This window comes from Chelonia mydas, chromosome 5 (genome assembly GCF_015237465.2).
Source record: "Chelonia mydas isolate rCheMyd1 chromosome 5, rCheMyd1.pri.v2, whole genome shotgun sequence".
Lineage (NCBI taxonomy): Eukaryota > Metazoa > Chordata > Testudines > Cheloniidae > Chelonia > Chelonia mydas.
In genome coordinates, this window is record NC_051245.2 from 71,442,880 (window position 1) to 71,459,670 (window position 16,791).

Below are 16,791 nucleotides of genomic sequence, written 5' to 3' on the forward strand. Positions count from 1 at the left end.
TAACAAGAACAAGGCTAGACACTCCCTCTGAAGCTAATCAATGCTGATGCATCACCCAGATGAGTTGCTGCAGTTACACAATTACATAAATGTCCTTGTTAAAATGTCTCCCGTATCAGTTCAGTGACCCCACAATTATAGTAGGCTAAAAACATAGCAGTAAAGGTAGGCCTGTTATAAATGGCTCTCAGCACTTGCCTATTAAGCAGATACTAGTTCTAGGTTTCCTTTAATGGAGACACTCAGAATTGGACAAACTAGACATCTCCCAATCAGGCTACTAATCTATGAGTACAGAATATAATCTGCAGATAATTTAGTGTATTTTGCTGGTTTAGAGATTGAGCAAGTTACACGCTACTGGCAGTTCTGCACTCTTCCCATTCCCAGCTTCCACACTGCTACACATTATAGAAGCCCCTGCAAAATGCACTGTAACAGAAGTTCTTAAATTTCAGTGGTCCAGTAGGAACTGGTTGCTCACTCCGCTTAGGTTTCACTTACTGAACTGTAGTAGAGCAAACATACCCACACTATATACATCCCTAAAATCACTTTTCTATATAAGCAGTTACTGTGGGTGCCATGGGGACTTTCTGTGAAAACAGGAGGGGAGGTGGCAATAAGAAAAACCTATGTTAAGATGTGGTCCACACTATGAAAAAGTTTGAGGACCCGTGTTATAACAGCAAAGTGCTAGCACTACAATACTCAAATTGTGACTTTTACATTAAAGTGAGGTTGAAGAGAAATCTGGAACCAGAAGGGAAATCCCAGATAGCTTGGAAGTCATAAAGAAACTAACTCAACTGGCAAGATTTTCTGAAACACGTAGATCAGGGGTTCTCAAACCGGGGGTCATGACCCCTCAGGGGGTTGTGAGGTTATTGCGTGGCGGGTTGTGAGGTATCAGCCTCCACCCCAAATCCCGCTTTACCCCCAGCATTTATAATGGTGTTAAATATATTTTTAAAGGTGTTTTTAATTTATAAGGGGGGAGGGGTTGCACTCAGAGGTTTGCTGTGTGAAAGGGGGGGTCACCAGTACAAAACTTTGAGAACCACTCATGTAGATAAAACAGTGGTGAATTACCTCCAAGAATTCCATCCATTCCTTGTAATTAGATATGGACTCTGTGCCAACGCCTCTGTATAGACCAGGGGTCGGCAACCTTTCAGAAGTGGTGTGCCGAGTCTTCATTTGTTCACTTTAATTTAAGGTTTTGCGTGCCAGTAATACATTTTAACGTTTTTAGAAGGTCTCGCGCTATAAGTCTATATATTATATAACTAAACTATTGTCGTATGTAAACAAGGTTTTCAAAATGTTTAAGAAGCTTCATTTAAAATTAAATTAACATGCTGATCTTACACCGCCAGCCTGCTGCTGGCTTGTGGTTCCGTTCACCTAGGCTAGCAGTGGGCTGAGCAGGGCCCCGCTCAACCGGGGTCCCGTCCGCCAGCCCCGCTCAACCTGCTGCCGGTCTGGGGTCCCGGCCCTGTCCGCAGAGAGTAGGTACCTACCTTCTCCCTGTTTCTAGCCATTCTCTTCCTCTCTCTGCACTGAGATGAGGGTGGGAGTGCACTGAGAACAGGGCTGGGGGTTGGGGTGCAGGTTCTGGCCAGGAGCTAGAATGAAGGAGGGGGCTCAGGGTTGGGGCAGGAGGTTTGGGTGTGGAGCACTTACCTGGGCAGCTCCCATTTGGTGAGAAGGGTGCAGGTGGGAGTGTGTGAGGGAGTTTGGGAGTGGGGGGGGTGCAGGAGTTCCCATTTGGTGCTCAGGGTGGGGATGTGGGGGGTGCAAGAGTCAGGGCAGGGGGCTGGGTTTGTGTGTGTGGGATGCTGGAGTTAAGGCTGCGGTCGTGGGTGGGTGCGGTCCCAGCCCCCTGCCCTGAGCGGCTCATGGCAGGGGGCTGGAGGGGATGTGCCGATTCCACCCCCTTCCCCAAGGTCCCCAGAGCAGAGAGTGCGCTGCAGCTCCGCTTTTCCCTCTCCCCTCCGTAGCAAGGGCCGCCAGCTGATCGGCCGCAGGGAGGGAGAGGAAAAGGGGCAGGAACCCAGCATGCTGGGGGAAGAGGCGGGGGGAGGGGGAAGCTTGCTTGTTCTGCAAGGAGAGAGCGGTGGGCGGAGAAGAGCGGGCTGGGCCGGACTTTTAATGGCACGCTGCTGTCTGCTGGGGTCCCCTGCAGACAGCAGCGTGCCATTAAAAATTGGCTCGCGTGCTGTCTGACACGTGTGCCATAGGTTGCCGACCCCTGCATTAACCCCCCCCCCCCCCCCCAAAAAAAAAAAAAAGCACCCTGAGGAAGAACCTGAGTAAGCTGTAGATACAATAAGACATGGGGCCTGAGTCTCATTTAGACTAAGATCGCTTTACACCACTGGAAGCGTTAAGAGGCTTTGAAGTTGGTGCAGTGAGAATCAGGCCCATGGACTTTCATCCTAACCATTCACATGGAGAAGAGACACCAAAGTAACAAAATGGGATAGAATGCTAAAAGACCATGGATAAGTTACTAAAATGAACGTATTTAAATATGGATTCTTTTTCTGATAAGTTTGTTTTCAACTTCAACATACCATGGAAAAACATGGATGCAATTACGTAAAAACCTGTGGTAAGATTATAACTGACTAGCATTTAGTAGGCTTCAGATAAACACAATAAAGTCTCAAAATCAGGGATGGTCCAACTGCTCCAGGGTGTGCCTACCTTCCTCAGCACTGTCTGTTGCTGCAAAGGGATAAATGGAACGTTTGTGCTCCAGAAAAGCACCAAGTTAAAAATTCCTGACTTGAGTCACAATTTGCTTTTTTAATAAAAATTAACTGTAGTTTTAAAATTCAGCCCCAAGTAGACTCTGTGATTTAACACAGGAAATGATTATAGAATACACCCCAGTTCTGCCAGCTGTGGATGTATCATCAGGAAGGAGTGCTGCAACAATTGTCCCACAAAAAGAAAAAGGAGTACTTGTGGCACCTTAGAGAGACTAACCAATTTATTTGAGCATAAGCTTTCGGGAGCTACAGCTCACTTCATCGGATGCATAGAAGTGGAAAATACAGTGAGGAGATTTATATACACACAGACCATGAAAAAATGGGTGTTTATCATACACTTTGTAAGGAGCGTGATCACTTAAGATGAGCTATTACCAGCAGGAGAGTGGGATGTGGGGAGAGAACCTTTTGAAGTGATAATCAAGGTGGGCCATTTCCAGCACATTTCCAGGAGTTAACAAGAACGTCTGAGGAACAAGGGGGGCGGGGGGGGGGGGGGAGAGGGGGGGAGGAATAAACAAGGGGAAATAGTTTTACTTGTATGATGACTCAACCACTCCCAGTCTCTATTCAAGCCTAAGTTAATTGGATCCAATTTGCAAATTAATTCCAATTCAGCAGTCTCTCATTGGAGTCTATTCTTCAACAAAAAAAACTTTGAAAACAGTCACTTTTAGATCAGAAATCGAGTGACCAGAGAGATTGAAGTGTTCTCCGACTGGTTTATGAATGTTATAATTCTTGACATCTGATTTGTGTCCATTTATTCTTTTACGTTCACAAACCAGTCGGAGAACACTTCAGTCTCTCTGGTCACTCGATTTCTGATCTAAAAGTGACTATTCTTCAACAAAAAAAACTTTGAAAACAGACTCCAACGAGAGACTGCTGAATTGGAATTAATTTGCAAATTGGATCCAATTAACTTAGGCTTGAATAGAGACTGGGAGTGGTTGAGTCATCATACAAGTAAAACTATTTCCCCTTGTTTATTCCTCCCCCTCCCCCTCTCTCCCCACCCCCCCACCCCTGTTCCTCAGATGTTCTTGTTAACTCCTGGAAATGGCCCACCCTGATCATCACTTCAAAAGGTTCTCTCCCCCTACCCCACTCTCCTGCTGGTAATAGCTCATCTTAAGTGATCACGCTCCTTACAATGTGTATGATAAACACCCATTTTTTCATGGTCTGTGTGTATATAAATCTCCTCACTGCATTTTCCACTTTATGCATCCGATGAAGTGAGCTGTAGCTCACGAAAGCTTATGCTCAAATAAACTGGTTAGTCTCTCTAAGGTGCCACAAGTACTCCTTTTCTTTTTGCGAATACAGACTAACACGGCTGCTACTCTGAAACCTAATTGTCCCACAGTGAGGAATGACAACAGAGAGGGAGGAGACTGGAGAGTTGCTGAGGTAAGAATACTGGAGTAAGAAAATTCTTAGGACCCCCATTTGGTCTAGTGTTGGGGATGGAGCCAGTCATGGCAAGGAAAGAAGCCCACATGTTCTGGGAGAACCTTTTCATTGGTTCCTCTTCACCCCACTTCTCTGAAAACCCGAAATACCAACAAGGGAGGAAAGGCAGGCATGCTGAATCCACAGCAATGTTTTGAGAAGCTTCATTTAATTGCTAAGGTTTTTAAGAATGGAGAAAAATTAAGGCTCTTACCATGAGATTCAAGTCCAGCTCCCTGTGCCAGCCCATTATCATAGGACTGGAAAAGAAAAAGCCATTTCAGAAATAGATTGCTCATACATGTATTTTGATTATATGTAATTTCTCATTTTATTAGCAAGACCTGCATCACAAACCACACCAACATCTATTTGAATTAGTTTTAACTGGCCAATAGCTTTTCAAAGGCATACACTGTGGATCAAAAGTTATCAGCATCACATTGACCTGTCAGCAAAGCAGCACAGTTTGAACACATGCAGTTTTTAATAAGTATTTTCTTTAAAAAAAAATTAAAGTTTGTTTCAAAGATTATATGCTAAAATGCTAAAGTTCAGGTTCTAGAATTATGCAGTATTACGGTACCAAGTCAAGTGGCAAGGAAAAGCCACTTCTGTGGAGGTTTTAAAATACATTCTGCAGGAGCTGTGTCCCCCTTAAGGAGCCAAAGCATCTGCAAAACGCTAGACAAGATAAGAGACTATCCTATTTGTCTATGTCTGTTCCCAAATCAAGAGTCACCAAATTTAGTGTACAAGAATGTAACAGTCAGGCCACTAGTACATGTAAGCAGCACAGTGCTTAAATACAATACATTCTGCAGTGAAGACAAAGGCCTTATGTGCTAAACTGCAACAACAATCTACACTTAAGGGAAAGGAAAGAATGGGAAAGCATCAGCATTCTGCTGAACAAACTGATATTCTATAAACTATCACCTTTAAAAAAAAGTTTCTTCATTCTGATTTAAGCCTTTTAAAGCAAAGAGTAAAGGGCTGATGTTCCATCCCGGGCTCACTCCATTGTCCTAGAAATTCCAATTCACATGATCCTGTATCAATGGATGTCTGTGCAGTGGATGTTACTTACCCGTTGTGACACAATACTGAAGCAAGTTAAGGAATGACAATAGTATATACTGCAATGCTCTTTGGTTTGTGGGATTTTTAACTCAAATTTGTTTTATTTTAGTAGCAGTTAGTACTTCAGTACAATCCCCCAAATAATTTAGTTAACGAAATTAAGGTTGCTAGAGCATAACCCATTACCAGAGACCTAGGAAACAATCAGCTAAGGGTATGTCTGCACTGCAATTAAACATCCACAGCTGTCCTGTGCCAGCTGATTCGGGCTCGCAGAGCTCAGGATAAGGGGCTGTTTAACTGTAGTCTAGACATTTGGGCTAGGCTCAAGCCTGAGCTGTGGGACTCTCCCCCCTTACAGTGTCCCAGAGCCTGGTTCAAGCCTGAATTTGCACCTCAGTAAAACAGCCCCCTAACCCAAGCCTGAGTCAGCTGACACAGGCCAGCAAAAGGTTTTTAACTGCAGTGTAGACATGAGTCATTTACTCCTCCTGCCTACACTCCCACTCATCAGTTCCCCTTCTTGTCCTGAATTCCCTTGCACCCAAGCCACAGTCCAGACATCTCCATCTTCATTCTGCATGTAACAGAGACAACATGGGGGGGAAGCAACATATGGGTAGGGCACGAGAGACTTGAGTTGTGAGAGGGACTTGGGGGGAGAAGCAGGGATTGATCTGGGGGCAAGCAGTACCTTGACAAACCAACCATATGTCAAGAAACTGCAGAGTCTCGGACTGTTTAGAGGAAACCAGTAAGAGGAGACATGGCTGATGTATAATAAATAATAATATAGAGAAGTTAGATACAGCAACCTCATCAAGCCTTCCCATGCTACAAGAAAAAAAAGACAGTCAATTAAACTGAGTGGCAACACTATTTCAATGGATAACATGAAAAATGTTCACAGAAATGCATAAACCACCTGTGGACCTCTATCATTAGATACTAAGTGCTTAAAGTAAGATTGAAAAAAAGGAGTCAATATTTATAGTGAATATCCAAAGTTTGTGTGCGCGCACGCACATACAAAAATAAAGGCTATATATAGAGCCTCATACTTCAGAGAATAAATTAAATCACTAGCAGAATTAGGAAGCAAACTACCCTTTGGCTAGGTTATTCTATAACTGTCAACTATGGACAGGTTATTCCATAATTGTTGACCAGGGGTTTCTTATATCTTTCTCTGACGCAGCTAGTAGGGGCCGCCATCAGAGATGGGATATTGACAAGTCAGACCACTGGTCTGATTTCCATGTTCCTACTTCTAGGAAAACGGCAGGTGCCCAGCACTTCTCAAGATCACACGATTTCAAGCAGTGACATAGTCTTTATCACAGAGAACACATTAGCGGTTTTCTGCTTTCATGTTAAAAACTGTAACATTCCTCAATGGACATATATTCTAACCAGTGTCTTTTTTTGGAGTGGTGATGACTAAAAAGGATGAATTCTGAAAGTTCACATCTGACAAACTTTAAGCAGGAGCATGGAAAAGTTGATTCTAAGCAACCGCTATGAACATTTGAAGACTGAGCATAGGCAGCACAAAGTTCCCTTAAGCCATTATCAGTGCATTTTGAGCATGCAGTCCCTATGTGCTGCCAAGCATCAAAGGCCCATTAACTGCTGAGCAATGGCAAGCTGATTAGCACTGGAGGAAAGAAGAGCTAGGCTGGTGAAGCTAGTTAACTCTATAAACTGAATAATTGTAAAATAAGGTGGTGTGCTTTATGTACTGCAAAATAATCAGCTCTGGGGAAAAGTTAAGTGTGCAACCCAAATAGTGCATTATGTTCAGCTTCATAATTAGCCTGAAATTTTAACAGACACAGGCATTAGTTGCTTTTTGAGAATTTGATCCTGTTAAATTAATGGGGAATTTTTGTCTCTAATTTTCTACTCTTTTATTTTAAAAAGGATAATGAAAAGAATTCATCATTGCTACAGTATGAAAGTTGAATAATTAAATCCTATCCAAATCAGGAAATGTGTAAATCAATTAAGCACAATCTTAACTCCAGCCCCCTGCCATTTGCATCACAGTCAATCTGTAGAGATATCATAATTAAAGTAGTTAATTTGTCTCTCTACTCTAAAGGGTGACTAACAATGGCATTTTTTATCTTTATTGCATCAATGATTCCAAATCACCCCTGTTCAATTCACTAAATTTTCCCCCACTATCAGTGTCACAAACTCACCCCTGAATATGAAAGTCAAAATGGACTTTACACATCAATAAAAATTCTGCAGTCCAAACTTGATAGTTCTATCGATGAGGGAAAGCTGAAGAAACAGGTTCCAAACAGGAATAAAAAACCCACTTATTGCCATCAGTAAAGGCAGTAGATACAACAACGAATACACACAGAGAGCTATTATCTATAAAGATGCAATGTTTAGACAGTTACAATATTAAAGTGTAGTTCTAGTCTGAAAGGTATGTTCAATCTTAAAACTTTTGCCTTTCCTGATGTGCTTAATTCTACAACTCAAGCTGCAGCAGCAATTTTTGGAGTTAAAGTTTGTGTCTCAATTCTGACAAAACAAGAAATTTTAGAATTAGAATTTAGGAGTTCAGTTACAAATATCTATTACAGCTAATCAATCTCGCTGCTACTTAAAGTTATTTGTACCTCAGTTGCATTTCACAATTTGCATTACTAAAAAAAAATAAATTCATAAACTATGACTTGCACTCAGATATATAAAGAGGCCTCATGTACTTGCAAATGGTGACATAAGATATGGTGAAACAAAACCACATCTTTGTATGACAGCAGTTAACTAATGATGCCATCTATTTTGCCTTGTAATTAGTGGACTATCAAAACAAGATACTATTGTAGAAAAATAATAGAGCTAAGCATTCGCAAGGAAAAAAACAAAAACAAGGATATATGTAGCTTGCATTATAATTAGATAGAGTATTACACTGAAATAAAATTAACTTCAAAAATAAATTTCATAGCTACATCTGAATATAAAATATTTTTATTTTAGGTTATTTACAGCATCCTCAGAATTTAATAGCAACGTTGCAGATTTTCTTTCACAGATTCTACACTTCCTGCATTATCGACTGATTTAACTGTGGCTATTATATTTGTTTATTAAACATACAGGAAGACTTGTTTATATGGTGGGGAAAAAAATGGATCATCCTGGCAGCCTATACAATACCACACACAGCAGTCTCAGTATAATAGCAGGTTTCAGAGTAACAGCCGTGTTAGACTGTATTCGCAAAAAGAAAAGGAGTACTTGTGGCACCTTAGAGACTAACCAAATTTATTTGAGCATAAGCTTTCGTGAGCTACAACTCACTTCATCGGATGCATACTGTGGAAAATACAGAAGATGTTCTTATACATACACACCATGAAAAAATGGGTGTTTACCACTACAAAAGGTTCTCTCCCCCCACCCCACTCTCCTGCTGGTAACAGCTTATCTAAAGTGATCACTCTCCTTACAATGTGTATGATAATCAAGGTGGGCCACTTCCAGCACAAATCCAGGGTTTAACAAGAACGTCTGAGGAACAGTGCGGGGGGGGGGGGATGAGCAGGTGAACGAGCCTCTGATAGTGTGGCTGATAACTATTGCGCTCATTCACCTGCACATCTACCAATGTGATATATGCCATCATGTGCCAGCAATGCCCCTCTGCCATGTACATTGGTCAAACTGGACAACCTCTACGTAAAAGAATAAATGGACACAAATCAGATGTCAAGAATTATAACATTCAAAAACCAGTCGGAGAACACTTCAATCTCTCTGGTCACGCTATTACAGACATGAAAGTTGCGATATTACAACAGAAAAACTTCAAAACCAGACTCCAGCGAGAGACTGTTGAATTGGAATTCATTTGCAAATTGGATACAATTAACTTAGGCTTGAATAGAGACTGGGAGTGGCTAAGTCATTATGCAAGGTAACCTATTTTCCCTTGTTTTTTTCTACCCCCCCCCACCCCCCCCCCCCCCCCCCCCCCCCCCCCCCCCGTTCCTCAGACGTTCTTGTTAAACCCTGGATTTGTGCTGGAAATGGCCCACCTTGATTATCATACTGTAAGGAGAGTGATCACTTTAGATAAGCTATTACCAGCAGGAGAGTGGGGTGGGGGGAGAGAAAACCTTTTGTAGTGGTAAACACCCATTTTTTCATGCTTTGTATGTATAAGAATATCTTCTGTATTTTCCACAGTATGCGTCTGATGAAGTGAGCTGTAGCTCACGAAAGCTTATGCTAGTATAATAGCAGTGGTTAATTCTATTTTTCCTTTCCGATATAAAGCATTGGTTTCTAGCTCTACTGGTTCTTGAAATACTGGCTGCTAAAACCAGATCATAATTCAAGTGTGGGCGAAGCAAAAGTGTAATCAGGAAGATGTGCTCTTCAGGTTCCATATTTTGCAAACTGTTAGGGTTAGAAAAGCGCACTCAAAAAGTCTAGGTTCCTAACTGTGTAAGTAAATGTACCTAGCCCTGATAGTGACACTTGAACTCACCTATACCAGGCCTGTACTGGGGTCATACCACCTAGCAGCAGTTTTCTGACACTGGCCCAGAATTAAATATAGATGGCCAGGGAGCAAACACTGCTGGCAAGCAATTTGCTGGGGATTCCCCTGGCAGAAAAGAGTCCCCAGTAAGCATAGAGCTAGTAGAGTCTGTTCCTATAGCTTCCTTATTATTTGTCAAGTATCAGGGGGTAGCTGTGTTAGTCTGTATCGACAAAAACCAACAAGGAGTCTGGTGGCAGCTTAAAGACTAACGGATTTATTTGGGCATAAGCTCTGCGGGGTAAAAAACACAAAATCGGACATCAGGAATGGTAACATACAAAAGCCAGTAAGAGAATACGTCAATCTTCCTGGACATTCTATAACAGATTTAAAAGTAGCCCTACTTGAACAAAAAAACCTTCAGAAACAGACTTCAAAGAGAAACTGCAGAACTAAAATTCATTTGCCAATTTAACACCATTAATTTGGGCTTGAGAGGGACTGGGAGCGGCTGGCTCACTACAAAAGCAACATTCCCGCTCCTGGAATTGACACTTCCTCATCAATTATTGGGAGTGGACTACATTCACCCTGATTGAATTGGCCCTGTCAACACTGGTTCTCCACTTGTGAGGTAACTCCCTTCTCTTCATGTGTCAGTATAATAATGCCTGCATCTGTAATTTTCACTCCATGCATCTGAAGTGGGTTTTTTACCCACAAAAGCTTATGCCCAAATAAATCTGTTAGTCTTTAAGGTGCCACCAGACTCCTTGTTATTATTTGTATTACCATAAAGCCAAGGAGCCTTAGTTATCAAATAGGATCCCATTGTGCAAGGTGCTTTACAAACACAGAACAAAGATGGTCCCTGCCCCAAAAAAGCTCACAATCGAAGTATAAGACAAATGATAATAGATGCATATGCAGGCAGATGGGGGAAATACAAGGAAACAATGAGACAATATTGATCAGCATGACAGGCAGTGGTCTCAGCACACCAGTGGCCTAACCACTGCCAAGCTTTTTATAGAGGGAAAAGGAGAGTTTTAAAGACGACAATGCGTAATTTTGCAGATGTTTACTAGGAGCTCCTCCCAAGTGTGAGGGGAAGCCTGGGAGAAAGCACAAAGCTGTGCATTTGAAAATTTAACAAGTGGGCAATTGAGGCTTGTATCACAGGCCGATCAGAAGCAGGAGTCAATATCTTCATTGAGGATGACAAGACAAGACGTGGATAAAACATGAAGGGCCTTCAAATGAAGACAAATAGCTTATGTTTGAGGTGATAGTGGAGGGATGTAAAGAGGAATGACATGGTTAAAGTGACAGGCTAGGAAAATCATATTTGCAGCTCCATTCTGAATGGATAAGTGAGGTAAGACTGCATAGTTAAGGCCAGCGAGAAGAATACTGCAGTAAATTGAGATGATGGGAACCTGGATCAGAGCTGTAGCTGTGTGGATGGATAGGAAAAGCTGTATCTTAGAGATGTTGTGCAGAAAGAATCTGCATAATTCAGACATAGCCCAGATGTGAGGCTTTTGAAAGAGGTCCAAGCTGAAGATGACACCCAGGTTATGGGCCTGGGTGACAAGCAGGCTGGTGCTGTTGCCCACAGTTATTGACAATGGAGTAGTGGGGGGAGGGTAGTAGTGGTGGTGAGGAGATTAAGAGCTCTGTTTTAGCCATGTTGAGTTTGAGCTGACAGACATCCACAAGGAGATAGACAGACCAACCAAGATTTCAGTTTGGATGGAAGGAGACAGGTCTGGAGGAAGAGAAATATACAGACAATAGTTGAACTGGAGTTTGCAGACTAAAATAATCCAGAGATAAGGTGCAGAGAGGGAATGGGACCAAGGACAGAGGCCTGTGGAAACTCTTCAGAAAGCAGGAGATGGGGGGGCGTAGAGGGATGAGGAGAATCCTCTAAAGGTCATGCTGAGGAAGCAATGACAGCAGTAGAAGACAAGGAGAGGAGAGTCACAGAAGCCCAGAGAAGACAAGATTTCAAGACGGGTATGGACAACTGTGACAAAGGCAACTGACAAGTCCAGGAGGATGAGGCTGGAGTACCGGTTCTAAGTTCTCAGTCATTTACAAATTACACTGAGCAGTGTATAGCTACAGTAAGCCTTATATGTAAGCCTTATATGTATTATAAGTAAGGCAGGTGGGAGTGTGTGAGGGGGTTTGGGGGGGGTGCAGGAACTCCCATTTGGTGCTCAGGGTGGGAGTGGGGATGTGGAGGGTGCAAGAGTCAGGGCAGGCGGCTTTGGGGGCTGGGTATGTGTGGGAGGTGCTGGAGTCAGGGCTGGGGTTGTGGGGGGGGTGCAGGGGTCAGGGCAGAGGGCTAGGTGTGTGTGAGGAGGGTTCAGGAGTCAGGGCAGAGGGCTGGGGGTGTGGCTGGGGTCATGGGGGTGGTCCCAGCCCCCTGCCCTGAGTGGCTCACGGCAGGGGGCTGGAGGGGACATGCCCTGATTCCACCCACTTCCCCAAGGTCCCCGGAGCAGAGAGCGCGCTGCAGCTCCGCTTTTAACTCTCCCCATCCCTAGCAAGGGCTCTCAGCTGATTGGCTGCAGGGAGGTAGAGAAGGAGGGGCAGGAACCCAGCATGCCGGGGGAAGAGGGAAGCGGAAAGTTTGCCTGCCCTGCAAGGAGAGAGCAGTGGTTGGGGGTTGGAAAAGAGCGGGCTGTGCTGGGCTGGATTTTTAGTGGCACGCTGCTGCCTGCCCAGGTCCGGCAGACAGCAGCGTGCCATTAAAAATTGGCTCGCGTGCCATCTTTGGCACGTGTGCCATAGGTTGCCGACCCCTGTCCTAGACCATTCTGATAGAAGCAACTCAAGCAACCACCATTACTCTACAGCTAATTTGCATGCAACAGTTTCACTGATGGAATGTGGTAGAATGCACAGACGGTGGCTTACCTGGCCCAACGGCCACACCTATGTGACAGCACAGGCTTTCAGCTACTAGTTTTATACTATTTATAAAAAGAAAATAGGAAACGGAGGACTGCCTATTTTTCATCTGGGTGAATGTTACGAGCTGGGAACGTTCATCTTCAGTGTCTATACTATAAATCCTACCATGCTGAGGGACCTACTGATTGCAACAGAGAACAACTGAAGTCTGTCTTGCAGTACAGGGGACATGGAATGATGTTTTAACTATGATCTTAGACTTTGGAACAGCCCTGCTTCTTTAGTCCAAGGCTGTTGCAGTCTAGAAACATGGTTACATGTTATTCTGTCCAGTCTATTCAGGAAGATCAAACCACATGTTAACTGCATCAGGGAGACTACACTGGATCCTCCAAAGTTTGTGCTTTTTACACATTTATAATACTACTGTACCACTACTCTTTCAACTCAGCTTACCAGGAAAAACAAAGGACTATATGAAAGGTTATGGCTTATATTTAGTAGTGCTGGTGACTGTTTTAGCCACATGCTGCAGCACGCAGAAAACCTACAGTCTTAAGATTTGAAGAATATCATTTTTTCAAAAAACACTTATAAAAACTCACCATACTTCTTCTTATATATTCTATCGCTTTCTTCAGATCCATGCCTGACCAGTTGTTCAGCATGTAGCAGATACAGGAAGCACAGTATACAAATCTCATGTCATTCTCGCTACCTTCAAGCACAGCACAGAAACTAAAAGAAATACAGATTTCTCTCATTATGCATTGCAAGGGCTATCACATTATGAACATAAAGACAGGTTTCAGAGTAACAGCCGTGTTAGTCTGTATTCGCAAAAAGACAAGGAGTACTTGTGGTACCTTAGAGACTAACCAATTTATTTGAGCATAAGCTTTCGTGAGCTACAGCTCACTTCATCGGATGCAGTGAGCTGTAGCTCACGAAAGCTTATGCTCAAATAAATTGGTTAGTCTCTAAGGTGCCACAAGTACTCCTTTTCTTTTTATGAACATAAAAAAAACCCACACCTAGGCTTCTTTATCATATACTTCTCCTCTCAAGAGGAAGTTCCTTAAATATTTCAAACTGTACTCTTCAGAAGGACAATACTATGCCCCTACTTGGAAGGGCAACTAAGTCAACCATATATTTAAGTTTACTGAATATTCTTTTTTGGTGGTGTGTTAACAAGTGAAGTAAGGTGATATGAACCATTGACATTTAGTGGCTCAGGCAATTTTATCTAGACAGTGTCAGGGTATATGTATTAATATTTTAGTATCCGCATTCTTCGCTCTGTTATATTCCACTGTTACTGATGAGTTACCATTGTTACACCCCCCCATTTCTCTTTGCCTCTTAATTCCTCCCTAGCAATCTTGGTGCTCATTTTGGTAAGGCATGGCCCTGGTTATTTAACTCCTTTTTAATTACATCATGGAACAGATTCCAAGAATGAACATATTTAATTGGTATTAGGACTGTATATATTGTGTTGTTGTTGTCATTCATGTTCCAGTGTTCTTGTTTTTATTAAATTTTTCATTAGTCTTTCTACAATCTGAGAATATTTTAAGACTATTAGTTCGCTTGCCCTGATCAGGCTCTAGCCTTGGATTTTGTGCTTTCACAACCTCAAAAAACACCTCAAAACAAGATTATTGCAACGCTTTGTTTGCATTGGGCCATACTACAAGAGGACTGTGTCCAGCTGAGGTGCAAATCAACGTCTGCATGCACACTGGGCTATTCACGTACCTAACAAATGCACACTTGCAATTTCTTGACACAAACGTCCGAGAATTTGGTCCATTAAATATCAGTCAGTTGCTCTAGACAATAGGTCCAATTCTGGAAATATCACATACTGTTGGTTACACCCCCTTAAATTTGGAATTTTCAGTTTATGAAAGAAATTTAGCGTTGTGTTCTAATAATTTTGAGTTCTTGAAAATGGTTTAACTTTGTAGAGCCCTATCATGTGATAGCCATGCAAGTCTCACCTGACTCGTAAGTTAAAAATAAATTAAGCCAACACTTCTATTTTAATTAACACTGCTGTCTCAGTTTAATAATGAAATGGATCATAATCCCTTCAGAAATAACACCATTACACCCTACTCTTCATTATATGCTCTAAGATGTTATCTGTTAAAAATTTAACTACCCACATAGACTGTGTGACCTAAAACAAGGACTTTTCATTAGCTATAAACCCAACCTAAATTGCTAGACATTTTTTAACTTAGAAAAAATTAAGTCAAGGGATCCATGTTTTACAAATGTCTATCAGATGTGAGGATTTGAGACATTTATAATAGCAGTGCAATTTATTTTAATAAGTAAAATGTAGGCTAATTAATGTCTTTACGCTAACAGCCCATTATTCTGTCGATCCAATTTCCTTACTAAGAGAGGGATAAGAACTAGAATTTTATCCGTAGACTATTAAAATGGGCAATAAGCATTTACATAATCCTGATCTATCCATGTTAAGCGCACACACACACAAGTTGAATTGTGTAAAACAGTTAATTTGAGAGGGTAGATGTATAATATTCACCGCTGAGCAGCAATTATTCACACAGTTTAGTATAGATAGGGCTTTACAAATGACTAAGTACTTAGAAACTGGATTTTAATACTATGAATGGGAATCATAACAGCACAACTAGTTAGAACCTACCAGTTTCTAACAAATTACATGTCTCTCTCTTGTTATTGTACACTTTTTAAAGACCATTCAGGTTAAGTTTTCATTTCTAATGCTGATTTTACAGAGAAATTTGGGAGTTGAGCTGAATGTTATTTAAGTTTTAATCCCTCTGCATTAGACCAGCTCTACTTCCCTTAAGGAGCTGCTATATTTAATGGTTCCAACTCCAAAGAACCAGGAGTGTCAGTTAGGCAATATGTTATTTGCCTCTTACTATATTTTATAGCCGTCACCTTCAGCCCCCAACTAAAACCTCTCCAATGCATTATCAAGGATCTACAACCTATCCTGAAGGACGACCCATCACTCTCACAAATCTTGGGAGACAGGCCACTCCTTGCCTACAGACAGCCCCCCAATCTGAAGCAAATACTCACCAGCAACTACATACCACACAACAGAACCACTAACCCAGGAACCTATCCTTGCAACAAAGCCTGTTGCCAACTGTGCCCACATATCTATTCAGGGGACACCATCACAAGGCCTAATACCATCAGCCACACTATCAGAGGCTCGTTCACCTGCACATCTACAAATGTGATATATGCCATCATGTGCAAGCATTGCCCCTCTGCCAGGTACATTGGTCAAACTGGACAGTCTCTACGTAAAAGAATAAATGGACACAAATCAGACGTCAAGAATTATAACATTCATAAACCAGTCGGAGAACACTTCAATCTCTCTGGTCACGCGATTACAGACATGAAAGTTGCGATATTACAACAGAAAAACTTCAAAACCAGACTCCAGCGAGAGACTGCTGAATTGGAATTCATTTGCAAATTGGATACAATTAACTTAGGCCTAAATAGAGACTGGGAGTGGCTAAGTCATTATGCAAGGTAACCTATTTCCCCTTGTTTTTTCCTACCCCCCCCCCCTCACTGTTCCTCAGACGTTCTTATTAAACCCTGGATTTGTGCTGGAAATGGCCCACCTTGATTATCATACACATTGTAAGGAGAGTGATCACTTTAGATAAGCTATTACCAGCAGGAGAGTGGGGTGGGGGGAGAGAAAACCTTTTGAAGTGATAAACACCCATTTTTTCATGGTCTGTGTGTATATAAAAAATCCTCACTGCATTTTCCACTTTATGCATCCGATGAAGTGAGCTGTAGCTCACGAAAGCTTATGCTCAAATAAACTGGTTAGTCTCTAAGGTGCCACAAGTACTCCTTTTCTTTTTGCGAATACAGACTAACACGGCTGCTACTCTGAAACATAGTATAGATAGGCTCCTTTGGCTAGTATTCAACTGTCAAACCAGGGCAATTCTCTCCTCCAAA

At 42.2% G+C, this 16,791-nt stretch overlaps 1 protein-coding gene across 2 annotated transcripts in view; it reads right to left on the minus strand.

Moving 5' to 3' along the window:
- The window catches only part of PGGT1B (protein geranylgeranyltransferase type I subunit beta), a 66,584-nt gene that overhangs the window by 9,152 nt on the left and 40,641 nt on the right, over positions 1 to 16,791 (minus strand). For both annotated transcript variants that reach the window (XM_007055410.4, XM_027817833.3), the window contains exons 5-6: positions 13,380 to 13,512; positions 4,456 to 4,501 (exon numbers count right to left, since the gene is read on the minus strand). In XM_007055410.4, the coding sequence (XP_007055472.1) occupies positions 4,456 to 4,501; positions 13,380 to 13,512 (179 nt within the window). The remainder of the gene's footprint in view (positions 1 to 4,455; positions 4,502 to 13,379; positions 13,513 to 16,791) is intronic.